The 23,596-nt window shown below is 40.4% G+C and overlaps 1 protein-coding gene across 2 annotated transcripts in view; it reads left to right on the top strand.

The window, feature by feature from the left end:
* The window catches only part of CERS6 (ceramide synthase 6), a 144,805-nt gene that overhangs the window by 108,638 nt on the left and 12,571 nt on the right, over window positions 1-23,596 (top strand). For both annotated transcript variants that reach the window (XM_035331892.1, XM_035331891.1), the window contains 3 exons: window positions 1,158-1,250; window positions 6,502-6,630; window positions 11,965-12,071. In XM_035331892.1, the coding sequence (XP_035187783.1) occupies window positions 1,158-1,250; window positions 6,502-6,630; window positions 11,965-12,071 (329 nt within the window). The remainder of the gene's footprint in view (window positions 1-1,157; window positions 1,251-6,501; window positions 6,631-11,964; window positions 12,072-23,596) is intronic.

The raw sequence follows: 23,596 nt of genomic DNA, 5'->3' as shown, positions 1-23,596 counted from the left end.
ACCATTGCTAGCTCATGTTCTTGTCCCTTTTTTATTACACCTAATTAAAAGCTTACTGACTGTATCACTAAATCGGAAAAGGCTTGTATTGGCCCAGGCAATTGCTTTAAAAGACTGACTTTGAGTGTATACATTTTCATAAAGTATAAGCATATGTCCCATAGGCAGCATTCAGTGGGCACCTAAAGACTGTCTTTCAACTAAAAAGAATCAGTCTACAAAAGGGAGTGGGAATAAAAGAGGCAACTGAAATGCCTCTTGCTGACTGAAATGACTCTTGCCCTGCTTGGGCGTTTGGTTGGGCCAGTATAGACTGTTCTAGAGATGGTTCATCTAATCCCTTGAGAGATGTCCTCAGAAGCTTCTGTGCCAGGGCCCCTCTCTGTCACTGTGGTGGAAGATATGACTATCAGGAAATCATGAGGAAATTAGAGTAACTCCTAGGACTGCCTCCTAGGCTGTGGGCTAAACACCCTGTGCATGCCACCAGCTACCTCCTTTGAAGTTACCCCAGGTTGGTTTTGGTTGTGAAAAATTTCTGTCTTGTTGTTTTTACTTCTTTTGCTTTTAAACGTGTTTTTAGTGATGTTGTTTATCAAGCAAGATGCCTGGGTAAATTTATTTATTTTCTTCTTCACAAATGTTAACATGTTCCCAGGAAAAGGTTACAATCTTTAAAGGAAGGGTTTAATACCAGAAAGAGTTAAACCTGTTTAAAACTTACATTTTTAACACGTGCAGATTATACTATATACTGGTAGCATATTTCTCTAATCTGCTCTAGTGTTGTTTCTTTTGCTGTGCTTTACACACACATTAATGATGTACAGCAAGATGTTTCAAGGAATCTTTCAAAACAGAGATATGATTGAGCAGAATTTAGTTTCTTCTAGGTTCCTAACAGATATCATAATTTTTTGGTATTACAATATTACAATACTGTAAAGATTTGTCAAGAGTGTAGATTGGGGAGCTTTTTTTTTTTTTTTCCAGAACCATCAAAGTTTAAAAGAGGCAACCATCATCATTTTTCATGCATAGGATGCTTATGTATAATTGAGTAATCCCTTAATGATTGCACATCTGTCCTATAGACCTCAGATACCTGTAATATCAGTTAGACCCTCTGTTAACCTTTTCTCATCTCCATCTTCCAGCCGCTGATGCCCGACCTTCATTATTACTACATTGTTGAATTGTCATTCTACTGGTCCTTAATGTTTTCTCAATTCATTGACATCAAAAGAAAGGTAAGAACAGCAAGACTAAAAAAATTGAAGGCTTTAAACACATATCTTTGTTGACCTGAGGAATATCTGTATTACCTGTGCAGTGAAACTTGCAGATAGTTGTCACTGAGAAACTGGTATTGAAGTGCTTGTTTCATTCTGTTCCTTGTTACTATCATGTGTACGGTTTTTTTTTCTGCATACGGGAAGAAGAGCCTGGTATAACCAAACATTCAAAGGGGAATGGCATCAGCTGAAAAGATCTCCTGCTCTTAAACAGTGACTTGAATGAAATTGATCACAGATGTATTATTTCTACTAAGAGTTAAATGATGATATATCAATGACAGAGCAAGGCTACCACATAAATTCATATAATCTTTTTGGTAAGATCTATGAAGGCCTTGAATTTATTCTACGCAGGCAGGGGAAAAAAAAAAAAAAAAAAAAAAAAAAAAAGGATACATTTAGTATTAGACACTGATGCTACATGTAACCTTTGGTTATCAACCAAACCTCTGCAGCAATGCTACAGAATTGTTGAGGTTATCACTGCAGAAACGTGCTGTGTCTAATCAATCCCCCTACATTCATATTCAGCTCTCTGCTCTGAGCCATTGGCTGTATTTCTCTTCTTTGTTCTTCAGGGGGAAGAAAATTGAACAGCATTGCATTTGCAACATTACATCTTTAAATAATATTTGATTCCTGACTAGCTGCTTTCCTTCTGTGAAATGTAGTTGGAAGATACCTGAGCCTAGATACCTAGGTATGGTGAAGTACAATTCTGAAAAGGTCCCTTGTGACAGTCAGTAACACCTTTCTTCTTTGATATGTCTCCTGGGAAAATACAATAGCTATTTCCCTTGTGACTTGGAGAGTTTGTTCCCATTGGTGAGCTGAGCACAGAGATAAAGCCTGATCCTGTCCATATATAGGTGCAAACAATCTTTGCAAGTCTGTCTCTCTGTTATATATAAATGACTTATATATATACACACACATACATATAAAAATGACTGCTGAGAAGGCTTCTCAGCAGCCTACTGTGGAAATAGAAGGGGAGATGGAGGTGGGGAAGTGGATTGCTAACAGCTAAATAATGCTCCTGTCACAGATTTGCAGCGCTTGACCCCAGAGCACCAAGTCAAATCAGCATCCCATACATCTGCGGTGTCTGAGCATGAAGTGTCCAACAGAGTGGGAGCACAGTATCTGTAGTGCAGTGATAGCAAGTCAAAAGCCTTTCATTACAAGCACCCTGCAGGAGACAGTGAAAAGAGATGCCATATATGTAAATAAAGTATGAGATCACCAACCAGTTTGAACTGTGGAGACAGTTCTTTTTGTATTTTAAACAAAATTGATAACTAGGAAGATGAGACTGGAGAAATATGTCCATGTGCTGGTGTCAGACAGTAAAACTGCTGTGTCCAGGGGCAAATGCAAGCTGTCAAGGAAACCCATGAGTTGAATAATGTTAATGCTGGCAGCTTACAGTAGTTGACAAACAGTAGTAGCACACGCTCCTGGGCATCAGGGCAATGGCAGCCTTCAGCTGGATCACAGCACAACGCCAGAAGGTCCTCTCTGACAAGACAGCTCAGGATGTAGAGGGATATCAGACAGACAATGTATCAGGCTAGTGGGAACACAGATGGTGCTAGGAAAACATGAGATGAGCCTCAATGCCCAGATCTCTCACATCAGACACTTCCCATACTCCTTTCTGTAAAACACAGAGAAAGATAATTGGATTGCCGAACTGTGTTACCCTCGCAAGCCCCTGATAAGTTTTAAAAGCAGTGAAGCTTATTTAACATGCTTTCTGAATACCTGAAATATTGCTTGCTACAAATACATTTGAACAGTGTATTTAAGAGAATTATAAAACTTCTACCTCAGTCAGTGTTTTAACAGGTTTGTAAAAGATCTAGACCTTTTTGTTCATTCACACCTTTTAGTTCCAAACATTTGCCAATTCCTAGAGCTTCTGTGTTTTACTTTTTTTAAAAAATGACTCTTCACTCATCCCCCAAACTAAAATAATCTGTAGCTGCTAATTTTCTTGAATATTCCATTTTGATTCTAGAAAACATATGCTATATTTTTTTGGATCCTAGATCTTTCTTCAGACTAAGTTAAAAAAAAAAAAAAAAAAAAAGGAGTCAGGGCTGATTTCTTTGTTTCAGAGGAAAGAAATTTAGGTTGTGTACATTTTGCAGACTTCAGAAAAATTGTAACGGTTGAAACCTTTAGCTGATCATATTCTCTTTCTTTGTTGACATAGCCCATTTCCAAGAGTTGGCTTGACCAACAATGTTTTGCCCTTTAGTGGCCTTTATATGCCATAGTCATTATGACATGTTAAGCTAACCTGGGTAACAGAAACCTTGTTTCTGGAGGGTTTGTGTCAAAGTTGAGACCCATGGGGATTTCAGTTGTCTGCACTGTATTCTTTCCGCTGTTGGTGTCAGGAGTAGGGTCTTTCTCCCATTAGCCACATATTTTCATGACATGTACAGGAACATGCCATCTTTAAGTAGTTACAGCTGGAGGCTATAATTGTGCTGTAAATAAATACATCTTGTGCAAACATGCATGCAGCTCAAAATATATTTTAAAAGGAAAAAATAAACCATTCCTGCACAGCTACTCATCTACTGTGTATGGATGAAAGTGCTTGAGTGAGCTCAGAACACAAGTACCTCTTGACATTATGCAGACTTGCGACATCAGTTTCCGTGTATTCATTACCTTTATGTGTAATTAAAATCTAACACATAGTATCTTCAAGTATAGTAATAATTACTGACATGAAGAACTGGCACAAACAGGAAAGGACAGACCAGAGTAACAAGAGTATTCTTATTTATATCACACTTATCACACTGCCACTTTCTTCTAACAGTTTTCAGTAGGTCAGTCCAGCATCTCTGTTTCAGAACTGGCAGGGTCAGACAGCTGTCTCTTTTAAGAAACATTATCAGGGAAGTAGTTCCCTGGACAGCATTTCTGTAAGTAGTCTCATGCAGAAGTGCAGAAGACTGCTGCGCAAGAGCATTAGGGCTGCTTAGGAATAATCCATATTGTCAGGAAAGCCTTGAAGAGTTCCCAAGAGGGACTAGAAATGTAGTGTTTGTATAACATGAATGTGGCATCTATAAAAACAGAGGATAATTTCTGCTTGGCTTCCTTGCTCATTTGGAATGCCAACATGCAGATGTAATTGCAATTAGTAGGAAAATAAAGAACAGTGCCATAGCATATGCAGCTGAAGCAGGTAAAGTGCTAAGCTGCAGTATGGCCATATGGGAACACTAGCACCTTACTTCTACTTCGGGGGAAAATGGTGCTTTGTTGTTCGGTTATGGCAAGGTCAAATGGTCCCTATGTGGGGATTTCTGGTTACTGAAATTACTAAGATATGTCCCCACTCTCGCCTAAGATCCTCAGAAAGAGACAACAGCCTATATTTTTCCTTTTATTCATTCTGCTTTAAGAAAATGGATTTAAAGCAACGGTTTGAGATGCCTGCTGAATGTATATGATTGTGCTTCAGACTGCTGGAGACCAAATAATCTGGCTGAGAAATGTTGGATGTATATCAAACTAGGATACAATTTTATGCTTTTAGTCTGGTTGTGGGTTTGTTTGTTTTTTCATCTTTGTGTTGGAAATACTGGCAGTGCCCGTTGACGAGTAGTTGTAGGAGAGAGGAGCTTGTAGCACTTGATAGCTACTCAGCTCCTGGGAGGAGGTCCTTTCCCTATGAGGTCAGTGAGTCGGCTCCAACACAGGCTGTTGCCAGGTGTGCAGTGCAGGTGAGTGCTGGTACTGGAAGTACAAGTGGCAGAGCATTCCCTTAATGCAGTGGTGCCTGCTCCATTCCCAGGGAGGGACAGCGTGCTGCTGGGCAGTTACTCTTCCCAGCACTGGAGAGAGAGAGCAGTGGGTAGCTGTAGCTACAGCTGTCCCTGTGTTAGTGGGAGCTCACCAGCACTTTTCCTGCAGAGCCTCAGACCTTTCTTCCCTTTGCAAGCCAGGTTCTTCCTCTCTAAAGGCTGCACATCGCAGCTTCAGTTTCTCTGCTTTGAGCCACTCAGCTGGAGACAGCTCAGCAGGACTGGCACACAACAGCTGCCACAAAGCCAAGCACTGCCTTCCAAAATGCTTGGTGAAGAAGAGCTTGCCTGGAGGAACTGTTTCTCGTAGCTGCCTGGATCTGTTCCCTCAGACAGCCCTGCATGAGGGCCACTGCTGAAAGCTGCTCTGCTAGGTGGGCACCTGATGCTTGGAGGAACTCCCCAGACAAATGATGTCTGTGACCTTTAGGGTTTTGATACTACATACTCACAGCTGTTTTTTTGTTGTTGTTTGATTGATTGATTAATTTTTTCTTTTTTTAAATGATTTGGTGCCTTGCAGAGAAGAATCTCATCCCTATACGTTCTGTTCTCCCAGTAATCAGCCTGGGAGCCTAGGCCAAGCAGACTGGTCCTTCTCTCTGCTTTGCCTGCTCCTCAGCATGTGTCTGGGAATTTTATGGCCCAACAGTTTTACTGTTCCCACTTCTTTTCAATAGTAACAGTTACTTTCTGACCATATAACTCTGTGAGTTACTGGTTTTAAGACCAGTTAATCTGCATCATTTGGAAGGCAGTAGCTTAGATCTGAACAGGAGGAGCTGCACCAGCTAATTCAAAGACTTTTCTGACACTGATACTGTGTGAAGACAAAGCAGCTTCATTAAAAACAAACAAGTGAAAAACTGGAACTGGGATTCTCAGCTGTGAAACTGCTCAGTTGTGCTTGGCAGGTGACTGTCAATAGCTCTTACCATGGTGGAAATATGTTTCTTGTATCTCTGTAGCTATTTGAACTCTTGTGAATGATGCGGTATTTTGCAGTCTGCATGTTGATTGGTGTATAAGAAATATGGTGTAATTTACTTTTAAGTACATAAGGCTTTTCAATGAAACTTCAGTCATAAATGGTTCATTTGGTTAAATTACTAGGAACTGAGAAGTGTAGGAATTTCCGAGCTTTCAATAATCCTTTTACCTTTTGTTAACATACAATGACCACTTTATTCAGTCTAAGTGAAATATATGTATTAAGTAGCAGGATCCTTCTGTAACATAACCATTAATGCTGGGTTTAAAAATATCCATCCATTTTTGTATAAGAATACTGAATCTCACTGTTTGGTTCACTGTTGTTTTTTTTGTTTTGTTTTGTTTTTTTTGTTTTCTGCTTCTTGCTGCTCCAGGATTTTGGCATCATGTTTACACATCACATTGTAACAGTCACCTTGATAACCTTCTCATATGTAACCAATTTGACACGAGTGGGAACCTTGACCTTATGTCTCCATGATGCGGCCGATGTTGTCCTAGAGGTGAGAAAATACATGTGCCATCAGTGTTTCTACATGGTATTCTGAGAGCTCACGTGTCAGTGGCTGGAATCTATTTGCTATGCAGAACAACTATTCCCTAAGCAAAGAGGCCAGTTCAAGAAGGTAGTGGTGATTAATAGAGCACATTTCCTTGCTAAAATATATTACACTTGTAGCAGGGCATGTTTGTGATTTCAGGGTGGTTTATCCCTTGGTAAGTTGCTTGTATAGAGCAGAGTCTGGTAATGCATTACATGCCATGGAGGGTTACACATAGATTTTAAATATCACATGGTAAAGTCAAAAGTTAAAGATTGCAAAATCTGAAAAGTGATGGCTGTGTGGGATAGAAGCTTCAGTTTCCTGTTTTGGGAGAATCCTGTCTTTCAAAGAATCAAGGTGTCATTTTTTGATTCTGCTGTGCTTTGCTGAGCAGAGGGCACTGGCCAACTTCTTGGCTGTTCTGTGCACAGGCAATGAGCTCAGTGCTGGTCCTGAGAATTTTCCAGGTTCCTGTGCCTCCTCATCTAGATGCCACTGTGAAGCAGCAGGCTTTGGAGAAGAAGGGATGATTGATACTCTTTTAAGTCAAGATGGTCTCTAACTTCTGTAGTGGCAATTTAGAGATTTTCTCATCCTGTATATGTATCCGTTTTTAGACTGCTCTGAGTAATGCTAGGATTGCTCTGTGAACTCTCCAGCAGGATCAATTAATAACTGTTTTGTCTACAAGTATTTTTAAAGTAGTTTCAAGGATCCTGTTACGCAACAATGCAGCCTCACTGTATGATTCACCTATCTCAGAATCAAAATCCTGCCATTTTGATTTGATTATGCTGCAACTGTTGTTTTTTTTTTTAATCTGTTCTTAATGTAGAAGTCAAATGACTGCCTGAGGCAGAAGGTAACAGAGAATATGTATTTCTGTGATTAGAAATAATTACATCTTTATATTTTTTTTTCTGTTTTAGTAACAGATCTGTGTATATCCATTCTGCTGCCTGTGATTCCCCCAAACTTTCTTCATTCCTCTTTTCTTGCCACCAAAAGGACATATTTGACCTTGCTCATTTCAGATTAGACTGGTGCCTGTGGAACTAGAATACTACCATAGAGTAGATGTAGTAGGCTAGCTAAAACCTTAGCTTGAGCACACTGAGATATACATTTTTGATCAACTTCTCTGTTCATTCACTGCCCAAGACAAAGAGAATTTGTCTCATATTCTCACATGATTTGAAAACATTCAGCAAATACATTTCCCCATGAGACATAGTCTGTAGTGGTCTTCCTAGTCAATTTGTTCAGTCTGTTCTACCTGGAAATACTAAAGACACTTATAAAGAGCAAGAATCACAACCCCAGGGAAGCATTTACTAAGAGAGCCATTATGACTCACTCAACAGACTTTCGTCTGCCAGGGCAGTGGGTCACAGCCCCAGTGCTGTAGGAGAGATGAACTTTTATGCTCTGGGACATTAGCGATGGAAAGTCAATGTAGAGGAAAAAAAATATTTAGCTGCAAAAGAAGCTGGTAGAATTTCTTGCCATGATGGGTTAGTTGTGCACCTGACCTGTTTTGTGTTACATATTTGTAGAAATTGAACGCTATTTCCAGAGGCCACTAGACTTTTTCCACCTACCCGTTTCATAATGGAATACACCCAATGAAAAGCTGATTGAGGATGCAATCATTTTGCTATTATTGCAAAAAGTGGTAAGTGTTGGTGGAAATAATGGAAATTAGTTTTTTTTCCACTGATTTTAAGGTATCTGAAGGTAAAGAAGAGTCATAGGATTCAATGAGAGGAGAGCAGTGGGTATTGTCTTCCTAGACTTCAGTAAAACCTTGGTTGCTGTCCCCATAAGATTCTCAGAGAAGCTGCTAAAGCTGGATGAGCAGACAGTGAAGTGGATCAAAAACTGGCTGAATTGTCATGCCCAGAGGGTAGTGGTCAGTGGTGCAAAGTCTAGTTGGAGGCCAGTAGTGAGCAGAGTACCCCAGGGGTTAATAAAGAGTCCCATCCTGTTTAACATCTTCCTTAATGATCTGGACGATGGGGTAGAGTGCACCCTCAGTAAATTCACAGATGAAATGGGGGAGAATGTTGTCTCATTCAGGGACAACTCAGCCAGAGGGCTGAGCAGCAATCCAGCTGGGCGTTGACAGGCTGGAGAGGTGGGCTGATGAGTCTCATGGAATTCAACAAGAAGTGCACAGTCCTGTGCAGCCCCAGGTAGGAGGGGTCCACCCAGCTGGAAAGCAGCTCTTCAGGAAAGGAACCAGGATTTGGCAGACACCAAGTTTAATGTGAGTCAGCAATGTGCCCTTGCCACTAAGAAGGCTAGTGGTATTCCTGGCTGCATTAGGCAAAACATCACCCACATGTCAGAAGAGGTGATCCTTCCCCTCTGCTTGGCACTGGTGAGGTCACATCTGGAGTCCTCTAACCAGTTCTGCCACACCCCCCCCCCAGCACAGGAGAGACATGCTGGAAACTGTCCAACTTAGGGCCACCAAGAAAATCAAAGGACTGGAGCACCTCTTCTGTGAGGAGAGTCTCAGAGAGCTGGGACTGTTCATCCTGGAGAAGAAAAGGCTCAAGGGGGATCTTGTCAATGTATAAAAATATCGGAAGGGAGAATGCAAAGAGGACAGAGCCAGACTCTTTCCAGTGGTGCCTAGTGCCAGGACCAGAAGTAATGGGCACAAACCGGAACACAAGAGGTTCCCTCTAAACATTGGGAAGCAGTTTGCAGGTGATGGAGCACTGGCAGTGGTTGCTTGGAGATTGTGGAGTCTCCACCCTTGGAGATCTTCAGAAGTCACCTTGACATGGACCTGGGCAACCTGCTCTAGGAGGCCCTGTTTGGACAGATAACCTCCAGGGGTCTGTTCCAAACTCAGCCATTCTGTGATTCTGTGATTTTCAGGAATCCATGGCTGTCCTCTTGGGTCTCAGTGAAAGTTATCTTAAGCCACTGAAGGACAGACCAAACACAGAGTCACTTGCTTGCCTAGGAAACCAGTACATTAGCTTAAGTTGAAGTCTAGGTCACTGAGAGGCCATTTTCAGCATCCTCTCTAAGTTGTTTAAGGGGTCTTAGGTATCTTTGCACTGCAGTACAGCTTGTGGGTTGGAAACACTGTGAATTAACCCACTACAGTATGTAAAATCCCAGCAATCTGGGGACCCTGAGACCTTCCAGATTCAATTAACTTCCTACTTCAGATGAACACTGACATTTTTTATGCTAGCGTATGGATATGAAGTAGTTGGTTGCTTCTGGTATATGAGCCTCACATGACTGTTGAACCAGAATCCTTTTTGTCAAGTTCCAGCTATCTCCTAACTCACTTTTCAAAAAGAGCAGGGAATGGACACTTTAGACCAAGGCAAACAGCTGCACTGTAAAATAAATGGGTTTAAATAGACCAGCAAGGGTGTCTGTAAGAGCTATATTGTTCAGCTGTTGTCACAGTTTTTAAGCTTTGAAAACTGTTATATTGTGCTAGGTGGCCAAATTCCATGCAGCAACACACTCTTTTTCCCTTTTTTTTTTTTGGTAGTACTTCTGTATCAATTTTGTTTGTAGCTATGTTATTTGAGAACTGATGACCCAGCAGCTGTACTGTTTCTGAGAAATGGCATGATACTACTACAAGTTGCTATGGCAATATCAGCTCCACACACTATAAAACCAGTCTAAAAAGACTGCCACCATGGAAATACATCCAAGATTCCTAACTGAACTTTCAGTCATCTGAAAATCAAGATGTTAGTAATTCTTCTGCTTAACATGTTGGCATCCAACGTGTTCTCTTTTCCCTAAACCAGACTGTGAGTACAAACTGCTAGGAAACTCATTTGTGTCCAGTAGAATATAAGACTGATTCAGATATCATGTGATTTCTTTGCAGCGTTTGTGGCTTTCCTCATATTTTGTGAGCTCCCTAATTTGTTTTCTGTTAGTAAGGATATGCTTTATGTTCAGGTTTTGAACAGAAGTATTGCAGACAGTATTGTAATATCCAAAAGTGCTGGTTGATTTTGACATCTGGATCGTCTGACATGATCATTCAACAGTTAAAGATTAACTGTGTTCATACTGATAAAATTAGACACTCTTGCATTGTCTCTCACCATTTTAGAGACTTCTCTGGTTTGAATTCTGCATTCAGAATAGTATTCTATATGCTCCCTCTTAGCCCTCTGGAAAGTCTGTGCAAGTAAGCGTTTTCTGAAATAGGGGAGCTGGACACGGTCCCTTCAGAGGGACACAGACAGTGGCCACTTAATAGGGCTCTTCATATATTTCATTTTGCAGTTACTCTCTGTATACTTTTGGCACAAAGCATAAAGAAAGACTGTTCCTTCCTTGAAGCAGATGCTGTAGAATAAGTAATTTTGCTTATGCACGTGAACACTCTGGAAAAAGCACAGATGCCTTAAAGCAATCTTGCTTGTACATGCTGTTTTCTCCAGAGGTAAGAGAACAGGGCAACTTCAGGAAAGATCAAAGTTTTAAAGAGAAGTTTGATTAAAGGTTCTATAGCTGACTCCTCCACCAAAGAAGGAATCAAAAGATGACGTGAAGATATATGAGAGAAGCATGTAAAAATAGGCTTAGGGCAACAAGCTGGGAGAGCAAAAATGACTGAGAGGGCAAGGAAGAAACAGGAGCAATACAAAGCCTTGGAAAAAGTTTTGAAGGAGAGGAGTATAGTCTTAGAGGTGGAAACTGCTCCGTAGAGGCCAGGAAAGGAGAGAGACTCAAGGAGAATATAGGATATTGGCCACAACAGAGGATTTGAGACAAAGTTTATATATAAAAAACACTAGAAGATGGAGAGCATGGGGCAGCTGGAAGATGGATAGTTGGTGAAAATGAAAGTGGAGCCCAATGGGAAAGAAGGAAGGGTTTTATTGGGTCAGGTTTAGAAGAATAGCGTATTGGGAAGGTAAGAGATGGGTAGGTTAAAAGGCTGGGGACAAAAATAGCACAAACATAATGGAGTTCAAAAGAAGGTTTAGAAGAATTTTGTGAATCTGAAACAGTAGGATTTCAAAAGGGATGTGGAAGATGTGGAAGAAGTACTCTGTTTTCATGCAGCCTGTTTTTTTTTTTTTTTTTTTTTTTTTTGTTGTTTTGTTCTTTTTTCTGAGAAGACGTTTTCCAGCTGCTTGGTAGAGAGGAGTTACAAGGTCACTGGGAGGTGACCAATAAAAATGTTAGTGATTTCATCAAAATTTAATTTCTTCTTTTTACAGCACAATACAGGGGAGTTCAGTTGTCCTCACAGAAGTAAACAGACATTTCTTTCTTTTACAGGCTGCCAAAATGGCAAACTATTGCAAGTATCAAAAACTGAGTGACCTTCTGTTCCTTACGTTTGCCATTGTCTTCATTGTCACTAGGCTTGGCATATATCCTTTATGGTGAGTAAGCATATCATTTTCGTCTAATGCTAAACATCAAACAAGTTGGAAATAGCTATGTTATAATTGAACATGATTCATTGACATTACTCTGTTTCCCAAAGCATCAAGGAGAGTTTCAGACATAACCAGGTGTTGTAATAGCATATTTGCTAGAGTGCCATTATATTTACTGCGTGCTAGACAAGAAACATATGGGGCTTCTGCTGGTTTTAAGGTAGAAGTGGATTGAAAATCACATGGCTTTGGGTTAGCAGGTAGTTTTTTGTGCTAGCAAGAAGTTAGAGGGGGAATAAAATATTAGTCTCTGAAGATGCTGACCAGAGGCTATGCTTGAAGCTAGGCTCTGCTCATTAGCTTTCAGTGCACACTTTATAAACAAGTTCAGCTTAAAGAAAACACAGGGAGATAAGGAAAGTTCAGCTCTGCTGAAATCTGTGTAAGGATGTTATTGGCACGCAGATTTGTAATACTGCAGGCTACTCCTTTTCCACCCTTCCTTTGAACTGGGGATCCTGGGGAAGCTGTATAATACATGCATATTTAGGGTAATTATACAGGTGTAATATCACCTCTTCCCAAAGGCATCGCTTGCATGTGCACTCACTCTCTCTTCCTAGGTGAGAACACATGCATCTATGCACACAGACAGACAGAGACATTTGGTTCTTTAGCTAGGATCTTCAACATCCAGAAGGCTGCTGGCTAGTTAGAAGATAGCACACCAGTTCAGAAACCCATTAAAATTTCTCTGCAAGCACGGCATGAGTTACCTTTGCCAAAAAAAGAAATGCTCCCACACAGGCCAATGTGTTCTATGTATGAGCAGGGCTGGGAGAAGGCGTAGATCCCACTCTTTTGTGTTCAGCATCCTTCCTTCCTCTAGTATGAACAGAACTAACCCAAATCTCTGTGAGAGTAAGAGGGGTTTGTCATTACAATAGAAGATAACGATGATAGCTTTGGTTTGGGGAACCAACGGAAATACCAGAAATGTTACCTTTGGCAAAGGTTTAATTAGAGGCATTACCACCAAGCTCCTTATTTAAGCATACAGATGATTTACAGATACTAATATCAACCTCTGTCACTTTTTCCTCTCAAATCCTATATAATGATATCTCTTTAGGGGTTTGTTCAGTGCAAACAGGATAAGACCAAGGTGCCCTTAGGGAGCTGTGTCACCAGTTCTTATTAACAGTAGAATGTAGAAGTCTCATTTAGTGTCTAATGACTTCAAAGATAATGTGCTAATGCCTAGTCCCTACTGTGCTGTGAGTTGGTGAAGCCCCATGACAAAAGGAGAAAAGGGATAGACACACAAAATACATATTTAAAAGTGCTTGTTATTTTTTCCAAGGAGCAATGATTTATTTCTTAAACAAGTTTGCTTCCCTTTCCTTAGTTGTTCCTCAAAGCTAACTTGGCCATACACTGAATTTCTGTAAATAAACTAAGTTGATTTTTCTACCCGTATGATCTCAGACAGGAAAAATGGTGGTACTTCTGCTCATAGGATTTAGTCTGTCACACACTACTTATATTAGGAAATGCAGTGAGGACCAAATTCTACCAGTGCTGCTCTGCCACTGGAGACTGCAGTACATGATTCTGCTTCAAAGAAGACTCAGTCAGATGATGACAGCTTGAAATAGAAATCCACTGCTTATTCCTCTCTCCTCTAATGGCTTTAAAAGAATAATAAATTTACACTCCTTTTTGAGTGCTTTGAGGGTGTTGTTTTTTTTTTGTTTGTTTGTTTTTTGAGAGCTAACCTGGGAGGAATACAGAGCATGCAGGGATGAGGTTAGGAAAGGTAAGGCCCAACTGAAATTGAATCTGGTGGGGAATGTCAAAGGCAACAAGGAGGTCTTCAATTAATACATAGGTGACATAAGGAAGACTAGTGAAAATACAGACTTACTGCTGAATGAGACAGGGGACCTGGTGACACAGGACCTGGAAAAGCCTGAGTCTTAGGCAGCCTTCTCTAGGTGACCCTGTTTGAACAGGGATGTTGGACCAAATGACCTGCAGAGGACCCTTCCAACCTCAACCGTTCTGTGATTCTGCAAGCTGCCTTATGCATTTATCTGCAGCACTAGCAGAGTATTTAAACCCCTCTCTGTGTTATTTGAACTGTCAAACAGGGAACTGCTGACTTTAAATTTTGCTATTCAAATACAAACTTTACCAGATCACCACTGTGTGCTTGCCTTGCTGAATAGTCAACAAAGAGAAGATTAATCTTTTGAGAGTGCATGATTTTGAAGGAGGTCATTAGTCCTTTATGCATTGAACTAGAAACAGCTGCCTAATATGCCTTTTCTCTTGAGACATCTGAAAATCAGCAAGGTCAAGTTTTTCCCATCTTTTACATCCTTACCGTGGTAGTAGTCAAATTTTGGAAAATCCACCCTTTTAACTATTAACCTGAAGTATTTAAAATAACACTGTGTTTATAACCATAACTGAGGCTCAGAAACTGAAGGTCCATGCTGTCTAGAGTGATTTCCATGAAGTGTCGCAGCCAAGTGTTACCCCGCAGGAAGCCTTTGCTAGGACTAAGCAATATTTTAAAGACTGAGAGGAATGTGATCAACTTACTGCCTGCCTAATAGCCATATTTTGTTCATATGAAGCATGAAGTGGAAGAATTCATTACCACACTTGTGTGATTAGGTGGTATCATTCAAAGTAGACTCATGAAGGCAATGAAGATAAAGGGACTGTGTGAATCACAGGAATTTAGCAGTAGACAAGGTACTCCTCTTTCACAGATGGAGTGGTTACACTAGTAATCCCTCTGCCTTTCCTCCCCCTTAATTGACAAAAGAGCACATTTATCTAATTTGAATTTGTGAATGGTTCAGTCATTCACTTGAACCTTCAAAATATGATGCTGAACCATAAATACTGTTTGAATCACTCTCTGAGTCCACCTGGCACCTGATGCTCTTAGTATTTAACAAGTCTGTCTGTGGCTTGAAATTGTCATTTTCATTATTTTTATACCTTTTTTGTTTAGAATTCCAGCACTTCAGCTGTGGAAATTTATTGCTACTTTGTAAATGGTCAGTATTCTCATAGCAAGAAAAACAACCACATTGCAAGAAAAGTGAAGCCCTTGCTTTGAACTACATGAAGTGTAATAGGCTTAACCGCATGAGTAAGAAGCAGAATATCAGACTCCACTTACTTCTTACCAAACTGAATAAAACTATTTAGCTCCTTGTAGCAGAAAGGAATAATTGGAGAGGTGTCTTCAGAGGGTGGCTCCAAGGAAAAGGGAAGCTGTTGGTGGAATGTTATTTGCAAAAAGGCTTCAATTACAGGGAATACAGTACAAGTATGGCATGTATGATGTGTGATTTTTGATACTATCTTATTTCCAGACTAAAGCCTTCATGTACATGCAGTTAATGGTTATCCTTACAGGTATCTGTAATCATGGAGTCTGGAGGCAGCTTCATAGTTCTCAGCTGTAGTGCAGGCATTGCATGTGAGAGTCAGAGCTAGTAAGGATGAAGCATGGGACATATGAGCTTGTCTCTCAAAATCCTTTATTTCTGTGAAGCTGCAGTTATAGATCTTCACCCCCATTAGATTGCATGTCAGCAAAGATGAGTCATTGTAGTGGCAGCAGGCCAGGAAACATAGTTTTGCCCTCCTTTTCCTTGTTGCTGAGTATTCAAAATAGCAAAATTTGACGCCTGATTAATATTACATAAATATGCAAAAAAAAATTCTAGCATAAAAACTGAGAGGTATAAAATTGGTGAGTGTGCAATGTAAAAGAAAGACTGTAATTTATAAGAAAACTTCCCCCACGCAAGAAGGCGAACATCCAAGGCAGGGTTCCAGCAACGTCGCTTATGAAGCGCTGGCATGCTCTTGTGCTCCAGCTTTGCACAAGTGCCATTTAATTCTGCATAAAGGTGCTAATAAAGAATTCAGAATGTATCAAATGCTGTTGTCTGAAGGTTGTTTAGCAGCAGGGCTAAGACAAAAGAAACAGGCAATTAGGTATATATTTAGCAGTCTTTCTACAGGCATCTGGAGTTCATTTCAGCAATAATTCAAAAACCCCAGGACACTTTCTGCCTCCTGCTGCTAAGCGAATGTAGGAGTAAAGCTGCTATTTCCACTGACAAGACATTTTGCTTGTGAAATTCTCCCACTTGCGCATAATCACTGTTCTAGCAAATTACAACATAAAACACAACTCTCCATGAGTCGGGGGAACATGATGCCTTCTCAGGTGATAGAGGATTGTAGAGAGAATGAAGGCAATCACAAACTGAAGAATTGATAGAAGTGATGCGAGCCCTTGGCTAGTCTAATCTGGCTGTGCAAAACTGTTACCTCGAGCCTTTCTTCATTTCAATAAGCCTTGCAATTCCTTTTCCCTAGGCCTCAAACATTTCTTTTTGATGTAGTTACACAGATGTAGTCTTCTCTGTTGATAAAGGAATGGTCTGCTTTTTGCTGCTGTTATTTTTTACTTCCAGTATCCAGACAGGGGAACTCATGGGGCTGTAATATTTATTAATCATTTTTTGAGGTGTGCAGATGGTAAACAGGCACTTCCATTCAAGGAGGCGTGGGTCTTAGGAAGGTGATGCCATGTAGCAGCCAAGATTTTCCAGTCTCTCCAGTTTTCTTTGCTCATTGCAGAGTTTGTGTTCTGAGAACTGAAACTCCTGAAGGCTGAGCTATAGAGGAAAGCCAAGACTAGTCACCTGCTTTGCTTACCTTTCCAGAATATGTGGGTGTTTTTTTTTGTTGTTGTTTGTTTGTTTGTGTTTGTTTGTTTGTTTTGACAGGACTGTTCATATAGATCTTCTAATGCTGTGAAGAGTTCAGTATGTGAAACTATTTTCACAAGGTGACAATTAGGGTATTTCCAAGAGCTTCAGTGGGAGAAAGGTGGCTGGCATGGAGAGAGATACAAGGTTACTAAACCCATTCTCTGTTCAAAAACATGGGTTAAGGTAACAAGGGAAAGGTGCGACTTAGGGGTTTCAAAGTAGGAAGAGAACATTTCAAGGAAAGCGAGGCTGATGATGACCATGTGGAGGCACCAAGTTAAATAAATTCACATTCCTTTGTGTTTCTCTGAATAGTACTCATATGAGTTTGTGTTTTGCTACTTTTAATTAATTATGTTATATGAGAACTAAAACACACTGAGTTTCAGGGAAGTCTTACTGACAAGTGCCACTGTCAAAAGTCAGAGGAGCAGGGAAATGGTGTTTGCACTCACGAGATCTGTGAAGTCTCAGCATGCCCCCACTACTGTACCACATGAGAAGCTGTTAGCACAGACAGTAAACCACTTTGGCTAGTTGTTACGGTCTTGTGTAATGCTGGTAGGTGTATCTAACTGGTTATTCCATTTGTGCATCTGTTTGGAAAGGTTCTGTCAAGAAAAAAAAAAAAAAAAAAGGAAAAATAATTCTCACTGTTACGACTCAAGGCTCTTTCTGTTGCCTGTCATCTTATTGACTCCAAAATACAGGTGCTAAATTGACTTTTTTTCCTTATGCCAACAAATTCTATATAAGTGCAGGTCTGCCAGACCTCAGAATAACTTGGTTCCTTGTTATTCTTTCATTTTTAAAGCCCATGAGAGTACAAACAGTCTGGTTCATGGCTGATTTCAAATTGCCTTTTCATGGCAGTGAATATCTGCATGAACCAGACAGGCATGGTGTGGTCCTTGCCGAGTTAAAATTAACTTCTTTTCACAATAGTGTGCTGGAACAAACCCCAGTTACTTATTACCATCTTTCTCTTATCTCTGCATGACCAACTGACTAGCCCTTCCTGAATTTCATCACTGGTTGAACAACGGCATGGAATACAGCCATGCTATTAATGCACACACTGGGTCTCCAAAGAGTGATCCAGTATTACCAGTTTGCACTGTTCTGTCTCCTTCCTTCTATCCTGCAATCAGCTTCTGAGTGAAATTGCAGCTTGAGTTATGAATAGGGCAGCACAGAGCCCCCATTAGTAGCAGCTGCTGCAGAGATTTGCTGAACCTCTCTTTTTTCTAGTCTTGTCCTGTTTCTAGCTGATATTGACTGTTTTTGTGCAGCTCTTAACATGCAGGGAATTTGAATCATCGTCTTTGATACTGTTTTTCTTTCCTGGCACATTTTCTGCTGCTCGGCCCTTTGAGCATGTGTATTGTGGGAAGGCAGCATGTGGACCCTGACAGAGGCACCCTGTTTCATTCCTGTGAACATATTGGTAAAACAGAAAGCTCAAACCCACAAGCATCCCACTGCATCAAAGCAATACGTGGGCACTAGCTAAAGCAAGAATTCTGGTCATTTACTAGGCATGGTGAGAATCTAGGTAACCAGATAAATCCAAGCTGCCCCAGCCTCATCTGGACTCTATGAACAGTGTTTCACGATCGCTTTAGTTATTCTCACTGGCTCCTGAATCCAGCAAAAACCTTTCTAGCCTGGCTAGTATTATGTATACAACTGGGCAAACATCTCTAATTATTCTACTGTAAAATAAGCTACTTTTTTAATAAGAAAGCAAATCTCTTCTGACACTGTTTTGAGCTCATTTTGCTCAAAACATTGTCTGAAATAAAGCACAGTCTAGGTTGTTTGTGGGTAGCAGATATTGAAGGAATAAATTCTTATTTTGATCCATTGTACTTGATTCCCGATATTATTCACACTGTCAGTGAGTGGATGCTGCAGAACTAGCAGCAAAAATTATCTAATGTGCTTGCATTTCAGGCTGTTTGTAGCTTCAGGAGGTAACTGCTAACCCATTAGTTTATCAAGAGCATTTAATAAGTTTTTGGCAACCTAACTGCAATACATTTGAAGAAATTGTAGACTTCAATCTATACTTTTTTATTAAAAAAAAAAAAAAAGTTTTATTAATTAAGTCTCCATAAATTTACTCATGACTCATGTCTTAACTCTTTAGTAGAGTACATATAATGTTGTCATCCCATCTGTTTTGTCAAAACATACCTGATGATGTCTTTTTGTATTGCCTGGTTATTTTATTTCCTCAAATTGTTTACAGCACTTGTGAACTCAGGGCTCTGAGTACTGTATGAATCAAAACTGAAGTCTTTGGAGTGCCGAACCAACTGTTTACAGAGAAGCTATAAGAAATGGAAAGGTTACATGTGTCATTCACCATTGTGGGTTTGCAGTGTAAACAAAAAAAGTGGCATTTGCTTGGTATTTCAGTTTTGAAGATTTTCATGTGATCACAACTGGAAAAAATTGTATAAAAAAGGATTTCATCAGGACTTCCAAAGTCAATTCTTATCCTCATTTTTAGTTTCTACAGACTGTTCCCTGTGGCTGTAATAATGCCTTCTGTTGTCAGGGACAGGGTGTTCAGACTGTGTACTCACTTTCCTTCTTTTATTAGGAAATCTGTCCTTTCTAAAACCTGAGGTCTGATTGAAAACAGGACAGAGACAATTACCAGAACACTTCTTTTGCTCAGAATTATTCTGATGAGTGTAAATGTCTCAAGGGAAGGGAAACAGCTTTGGTGGTGTTCCTGTGGCCAGATGCTTTAGCTGCTTTTAAGCCAGCTCCACAGGGCATGGTGACTGGAGAGGAGGCTGAACTGTGGGTTGGCTCTGCCATGGCAGTCAGCTGAAATTCTGTGAAATTGCATCATTTGCAGGAAGGAAGGGAGAAAAAAAGAGGCTGGACATGGTTTTTATCTAAAGGAGAGGTATGCGAGGAAAGTTTGACCCCAAATACATTTTAAAGCATAACCTGTTCTGCAGAGGGGAGAGCTGTGCTGATGCAGACAAACCACAGGCGGCCCGTAGGAGTGCTGATGCTCTGGCTTCCTCTAGGTAGTTTCAACACAGGCAAATGTTCTGCTTCTTCTGCCTTTTCTTTTAAAGGCTATATCTGTTGCAGGGGTGTTTGCTGCTGCTAGTGGGGCATATTTTATAATGCCACTGTGTTGATATAAAAGCAGAACAATGCTGCTGGTTCACTGTAAGTTGCTGTTATATGTGGGGCATAAAAATTGTAGCTGTACAGAAGTGTGGGAATGGTAGTTAACTTACCAGCTTGAAATAGTAAATGGCTTTTGAGCGCCATGATCAACAGCCATGATGCAGCTAGAGTCTCATTAGTGCTCAGCTAGAAGGAGGTCAATACAGCAAAACACTTTGGAATAAAGTCAGCACCCATGTAAGTGAGCACATCCTGTTGGTTTTATCAGTGTTGCACAATGGCAGAGTGTGAGCCATGATAACTATGAAAGTACAGGTCACAACTGAGGAAGCTGGATTGAACTGAAAACTGTATAACACTGATTTCCAAGCCTTTGCTGTGGAGGAAGGTCTTACGATGCTTGTGGAGACAAAGGTAGAATTAATTGGCTTTTTGTTTTTTTTTCCCCCCGCCCTATCTATGTCTTTTGGCATTTCTTCCACAACTGGACCACAATACCTGAGTTATTTATTTGAAAGATAAGTCACTGACAGATACTGTGCCACCACACTTCTTTAAGCTGCGTGATTGTGTATTTTAAAATGATTCCATTACTCTAGAGCCGGGTTCTCAGAACCAGACCAATGAATCCAAAGTGCAGTACTCCTGATGGGATATAAGCCACCTGAAAGGCACTGGGTACCTGGCAGAGAGGTCACTGCAGCTGTTTTGTGACGTTTTGTGCGTTTTTGAATTGGTTCTGTTTAGTTTCTGCATTAGAAAAGGTTTGGGTAATCTTTTTTCCTGAACTGTCTGCCATCAGCATCAGTGTGTGCTCCTAAAACAAGAGGCAGAAATATTCCTTGCACACAGGCACTGTGCTTACTTGTAGTTAACAGAAAGAGGCACGAGGAAGGCTTTTATTTCCTCTGATAGCCTGTTTTGCAAGGACTGGAAATTGGTCTCCTATAGTTTACATCGAACGCCTTTCCTGTTAGAGAATAGCATGAACTGCAGGCAAAGAGATCTTGATAACATATTTGCATGTAAAAGTTTTATGTGTGCTTGGAGATTTTCAGATGTGGAAGTGTCGTTCTTAGCGTAACGTCGTTTCTGCCTGTGTGTTGTGATCCACAGGCCTTCACGCAAGCATTTTGCCAGAATACATTACTGATACAACATTTTGCTGCGTATAATTACATTCTGCTCAGAAATTTGAATTCTTTCCATATCCTAATGTCTATTGAAAGACTCTCCTGAGATTTGAGATTTGAGCTTGGTTTGTGAAGGTGTATATGACCTTATATTCTTTTGTTTTTTCTATCCACAAGAGTGGAAATACTTATATTCATGCCAGTGGCTGCAAAATCAGTTAATGTTGATGAGAAGAAATTGAGTGAAGAGAAAAGAACAGCTGAACCCAGGACAGTGACAGCTTGATCAGAATGGTATCTTTTACAGTACATCAACCATGAATACTTTCCTGTCCGATGCATCATTTTAGTTAAGTAATTGGAAATCCTATTGATCTACACAGGATAAAAATAACATGGTCTCAGTGTCAGGGATGTGATTTCTGCCAAGAGGTATTGTTGCCGATTAGTGCTAGAGCAGGAGCCACCAGTTCGCACAGCAGCTGAGCCTTTGTATTAGCACCATGTTAGGAGAAGCAGGCCTCAGCTGACCTCAGAATCCTCTGATGTGGGGCTGGGATGGGTGAGCAGAATTCCACATGCTGCTGACCTCACTGATAAAACTGAAGTTTGTGGGTTTAACATTGCTCTGTATATGGACTCAGGAGTTTCTGTCCCTTCTGTTGCTGCATTTTGTGGAGATGTTTTATCGATTTACTGTCTAAAGGAAGAGGGTAATGAGCAGCACCAATCCAAAAATCTGACGATTTCCTCTGAGATGCTCTTGAAAGACCATCTCTCTCTGTCTCTCTCTCCTGTTCTGTCCCTTCTTCTCTATTTCAATGATGCTGTGTGAGTGACTGGTTTTTCTGACTATTCTCAGTTTGCTGCTCCCCCCGTATTTGCCATGCACTGATTAGTAGCATAAATCTTCCTTTGAGGCACTGAAAACCTCAGAGACAGCAAGATCTGAAAAGGGAAACCAGCTTGTTCTTCCACTCAGCAGGAACTGAGAAGCATCTGTTCAAAGCAGCACAGTGGTGCAGACGCAGTCCTAACAGCAGCTGTCCAAGCTGAAACTCAGAAGAGGGAGAAGTTGGCAGTACAACCTTTATATACTGGATTTGCTATAATTAAATATTTAGCTGTGCTGCAGCTTGAGGGTTCTGGGATATGCAAGCACTACAGACCAACATTTCTTGAAATTAATGGCTATTTTGCCCATCATTTCATACCCATCTCAGGCAAAATGTTGGGTAGCTTGTCTAAGGTCATGCATACAGAAACATCTGTCAGGTCACCTGTTGCATAAAGTTAGCATAGCATTATCACTGTAAGTAACTAGGGCAGCCTGAGTTATGAAGTCCTGTTACATTTCAATGAAAGTCTAAATTCCAGAAATAAATTTGACTACTGATGAACTGTACTGATTTATTGTCCTATGGCTGATCAACATGTGCATGTACTTTCACACTCTTAGTGTTAAGGGATCTTTTTACTTAGGTAGTCCATAGCAGTTTACAAGCAAGCTAATGAATTAAGTCTCCCAGCATCTTTGTAAGACAGACAGGATGTATTGATACCTTATATCCATCTTTAACAATAAGTAAACTTTGTAAAGGTACTTGAAAATTTCTTGAATCTCACAATAAGTTAATAGAACAGCTAAATACAGAATATAGGACTCCTGTTTCTTTGATCTCTGGTCTTGGACACTATTTACCATGTATAATGAAGAATAAATGCTGTTTTGAGGTAGAAGTAAGTTCAATCCTTTATTTTTAAAGGAAAAATTCAAAGAAGGAGAAGTTTCTAAGCATTGCTGGAAATAGTATATGTAGCTGTTGGATTACTTGCACTAAAAAAGATCTGAATTTCATTTGTGCCCACCTAGATGCAATTAGCTATTTGCTCTGTAATGAATGCAGTATGCAAGATGTCCCAGCGCAGCTGGTTATGGTGTAATATGGAATAACTTGTCTACTATATGCTTGGCCAAGAAAATAGACATCTGTTCTGAAATTGTTTAGACATGCAGGTTGATGTTTTGCTGTCCTTTGTTATACCTATTCCACTGCAGTAACCACAAGCCTTTTGTTCAGCTTTTTGCACGCTCAGTATGTTGGTCACTGGCAGTGCCGCAGGAGCTCAGGCAACTCGCAATAGCGTTCATTTCAGCTGCACGGTTTTTGCTTCCTTCGGATTTGACAATAGTGTCCAGCATGGCAGTCAGCCTCATATGCCTCATTCTGCAGAGTTTATCATGTGTTTCCTGCTTGCTTGGAAAACTGCCTACTCTTTCCACATGGCCTTCTTTCTTGCCTCCTTTCATTCCTCTAAAGATCCTTTCAGAAACAAACACAGCACATTTTGCCAGTTCTCAGGTAAATTTAAAGGCGCATTTTACTCTTCCACCCATCCATCTCTATCTCTCTTCGTT

The sequence above is a fragment of the Oxyura jamaicensis genome, chromosome 7 (genome assembly GCF_011077185.1).
Source record: "Oxyura jamaicensis isolate SHBP4307 breed ruddy duck chromosome 7, BPBGC_Ojam_1.0, whole genome shotgun sequence".
NCBI classification, from domain to species: Eukaryota; Metazoa; Chordata; class Aves; order Anseriformes; family Anatidae; genus Oxyura; species Oxyura jamaicensis.
The sequence above is the reverse complement of the archived record's forward strand: the minus strand, read 5'-3'. Positions and strand labels throughout refer to the sequence as shown.